The sequence below is a fragment of the Medicago truncatula genome, chromosome 2 (assembly GCF_003473485.1).
Source record: "Medicago truncatula cultivar Jemalong A17 chromosome 2, MtrunA17r5.0-ANR, whole genome shotgun sequence".
NCBI lineage: Eukaryota > Viridiplantae > Streptophyta > Magnoliopsida > Fabales > Fabaceae > Medicago > Medicago truncatula.
In genome coordinates this window covers 4,839,449-4,843,479 of record NC_053043.1, presented here as the reverse complement: position 1 = coordinate 4,843,479, position 4,031 = coordinate 4,839,449, and the positions used below count along the sequence as shown (strand labels likewise).

General features: G+C 30.8%; 1 protein-coding gene and 1 non-coding gene across 2 annotated transcripts; both read left to right on the top strand.

Annotated features, from left to right (window-relative positions):
- The first annotated feature begins 204 nt into the window (after window positions 1–204).
- On the top strand, window positions 205–276 carry TRNAG-UCC (transfer RNA glycine (anticodon UCC)). Its single transcript has one exon. It is a non-coding gene; the product is annotated as a tRNA-Gly (tRNA).
- A 1,665-nt stretch (window positions 277–1,941) lies between these two features.
- Window positions 1,942–2,751, top strand: LOC25485958 (dof zinc finger protein DOF1.5). Its single transcript, XM_013607100.3, has one exon. It carries the CDS (start codon window positions 2,041–2,043, stop codon window positions 2,524–2,526), a length of 486 nt encoding a protein of 161 aa, XP_013462554.1. The 5' UTR covers window positions 1,942–2,040; the 3' UTR covers window positions 2,527–2,751.
- The last annotated feature ends 1,280 nt before the right edge of the window (window positions 2,752–4,031 follow it).

Below are 4,031 nucleotides of genomic sequence, written 5' to 3'. Positions count from 1 at the left end.
GAAACTTATGAAACTTAAAGGACGAACCTGAGAAAAACACAAAACTTAAAGGATGCATGAGAAAGATAAATAAATAAATTTGTGTACTACCTCGGAAATTTATTATATATTTTTTTGAAAGGATGCAGAGAGCATCAAACTATTGATTATATATTGATGTTCTTAAATATTTATTTATTTCTTTAGTTAAACATATAACAAGATGCGTTTGTAGTCCAACGGTTAGGATAATTGCCTTCCAAGCAATAGACCCGGGTTCGACTCCCGGCAAACGCACTACCTTTTTCAAACAAAAGAAAGAATAGACAATTATTTGGTAAAAAAAGAAAATTCAATATATATACTTTTTTTTTGTACAAAAAAATTATTTAGCTTATGCTTAGGATTTCCCCCTCAAATGTGAGTATAATTAAGGACAAGTTAAAGTAATATTTGGTTAAAAATTATAATATTAAATGCCTCAAAAAAGTTATTATGTTGCTTGTTTTTTTCCCACAGAATTCAATTTTTTTTAGTGATTTTATAGGGCTGAAATCCAACAAAATTTACTTAGTTAGTAAGAAACTACTAGTATGCCCCACAAAAGTTGGAAACAAAATTATTTTCTTATTTATCCGTTTTTTGGTAAACAATCACTAATTTTTTAGATTAATTGTTTGCATGATCAACTAGAAATTTTAGGACATATTTATGCAATTATTTCTTAAAAAAGTTTGAATATTCATTGTATTCATAGGTTTGAAAGTTAGAAGGATGAAAATAACTGATTATTTCAACTGGGTCGAAATAGTTTTAGAAATAAAAGACAAGATTAAAAGCATTAGTAAACAACTTTAAAGAAAAACATTTGATTGCATAAATGAAGAAAATTGGTGCACATAACCATACATTTATTTAGGTACACTTGTTTCTCGTTGTGACATGATAGTTTGAGTATTTCATAATTGTGTAAATGATTTGTGACGCTCAATTTCTATACAAAATTACTATATGAAACTAACAATCATACACTAAATGCCTACACATATATGTTCACACGTATCTTTGACCTTTTGATCTTGCCTCCTCATAAGTAATTTGAATTTCTTTTATAATCTCCATTGTGTTATGTATTCCTCTACGTGTCGCATCATCGTCTATCTATACCATAATCACATATCAATTCCAACTTAACCGATATTTCTTGTCGAATCTAGTGTGTTGTAAATCCATTCTAACGTAGTAAATAACACCCTATAACAATTATGTTGCCTCCCCATTGCTTTGCTAGCTTCCACCGCAGTAAATGTTTACCTAGAGAAACATGACCGAATAAGGTGATTGTATTAGATTATCCTACAATATTGAATCATCAAACTCTAAAAAATATTGATATTGTTGTTGACTACCAAACGAGTTCTAATTAGCTTGATAGGAAAGACATTAATGCTAATCAGGCACTTGTATATGAAATTTTGAAAATAGAATAGAAGGAGAGTATCATTTTCACCAGAAGAATCAAGTTTATTCTTTCTTTCTTTCTTTCACACACATATATTATGCAAAACAAAAGTACATGCATTCCCTTTCGACTAACTTTTGACACTTCTCAAGCGATCTATCTGGATTGGTCCCACTTGTTAGACATTTCAGCACTACATGATGATGACGTAGACTAACTCAATTTCTCATTGGACACAAAAAGTAAAAACTCAACCAAAAAATTCTAGAAAATTGCTCTTATCCTTTTAAAGTTGTTCATATTGTTAATCCAAAATTCTACTGTTCAGTACCCTCAACCGCTTTCCACTCTTCTCACTTTTCACATTTTCTTTCACAAGCCACTTTATACTCCACCTACGTCTACTTCTTTTGTCGTGTAGCACGTGGTTTATGATTGTGCTAACTAATAAGCACTTTTTTGCTTTATTTATCTCTATATAAACCCCTTCTATTATAACGCCAACCAAAACCTTCTCTATTAAGAATAATCCAATAACAACCTCTCTCTCTCTCTCTCTCTCTCTCTCTCTCTCTCTATTTCTCTCTTTACATGAAAATATGGCTGAAGTGAGAAAAGGTGAAGAAAATCAAGGGATTAAGCTATTTGGCACAACAATAAAATTGCATGGTGAAGAATTAAAAGAAGGTGAAAAAGAAAGTGAAGATCAAACGGTGGAGAAGAAGATAGAAAAGATCATACCATGTCCAAGATGCAAGAGTATGGAAACTAAATTTTGTTATTTCAATAATTACAACGTTAATCAACCAAGACATTTTTGTAAGAGTTGTCAAAGGTACTGGACGGCTGGTGGGGCCCTGCGTAACGTTCCGGTTGGAGCTGGTCGTCGGAAGGCCAAGCCACCCGGTCACGAGGATAGTGGTTCACCGGAAAGTTGTCTCTACGAAGCTGCTAGTTCTGATGATGGCCATAACTACTTAGGGTTAGAACAATTTATGCCTCCTCAGAGTGATTTTCGGGAAGTATTTTCCGGCAAACGGCGGAGGAAGACCTCAGGTGGTTATTCATTAGCATCCTCCTTGTGATTTCTTGTTCTTTACACGATTATATATAATATAAAGTATGGATGGAGAAGAAACCATTTTCCTCCCATGTGAATTTTACGTATTAGAAGTTTAGAACGGATTGAAAAGCTAAACTACATGTAACATGTATATATATTTTTCCTATTCTCAATTGAACTTGGTGCAAAAGAGAAATAAATTTGAACTTAGTGCAAGCTTGATGGTTACTTTGGTATAACCACTTAATTTTAACCAAATTATTGTTCCAATGTTATTTCATCAAATTTATGGCTAATCCAAGCATTCATCTAGGAAGAGTAATATTTTTTTTTTTTTTTTTTTGTGGAAGAGTAAAATAATAATGCTAAAAAAAATTGTAGTATTAATTTATTAAAATAACCCTTATCTTCTTAAGGAACTTGATTAGAGTTTTCACGAATATACTCTTCACCAGCCAAGGATCCAACATTATTGCATTTTTTTTCTTTCTCGGATACGAGTTTTTAAAGTACTGGGGAAAAAATATTAAGCTTTACCTTAAAAACAGAAAGGGTTTTTCTATTATGTGCAAATTTGCACATGATAAGAAGTTTAAAGTAGTAACTTTGATTTGAAACTTGTGTTTTTTATATTAAATATGTAGCTTTTAATAAATAATTGTTGGTTTTCAATGAAAAGTTACTAGTTGCCATAACATATGCAATATTGCACATGTTAGACAAACCCAAACATAAAAAGATCTCAAAGGAGTGTATAAAGAATGACATTTTTTTTACCATATACATTGATTTAGTAAAAAAAAAAAAAAGTAGATTTAATGTAAAAACTTAATAGAACGGCCATAATTTTTTTTCCATGGTCCAATACGTGTTAAAAGAATATTGTTTGTTTCTGCTAGTAGCATCAAGGTCAATAAACTGCTTATATTAATGCATAATCTACGAAAGCACATAATTTGGAATTATATGTATACATGGAAGGTTTCAACAACCGAGGGACCAAACCATATATATCCCTAAGTATTATGATGTGAACAACCAACAAAAATGCCGGGACAAATTATTCTATATGTAATGTTCAACCATACAAAGAGACGTCACGATTCCTTTTAGTTTAGTTTTTTTTTTTTTTTTTTTTTTTTTTTTTTTTAATACAGCTATTTATATGGTATGAATGGGTTGCTGATAAATGATGTGGTTCAAGGGGATCATTATACACATTAGCTGTGATATGATTGTTTATCGATCCACGAAAACTATACAAAGTGATGAATATGGATATAGATGAAATGGTCATAGATAGATACATAGATATAAGATTTTAAAATATACACTAAAACACGAATATTTGAGTTAACTACATTATATCCTTTTCTTTTGAGCACGGTAAAGGCCGGCAGAATCATATCAAATCTTTTTTTTTATTGTCAAACATACCAAATCAAAATTAAAGAAATAGTTTTGAATTTTAAACCAATTTGTATTCTATAATACTACCAGAATTGGTTTTGATTGGATATGGTTTCA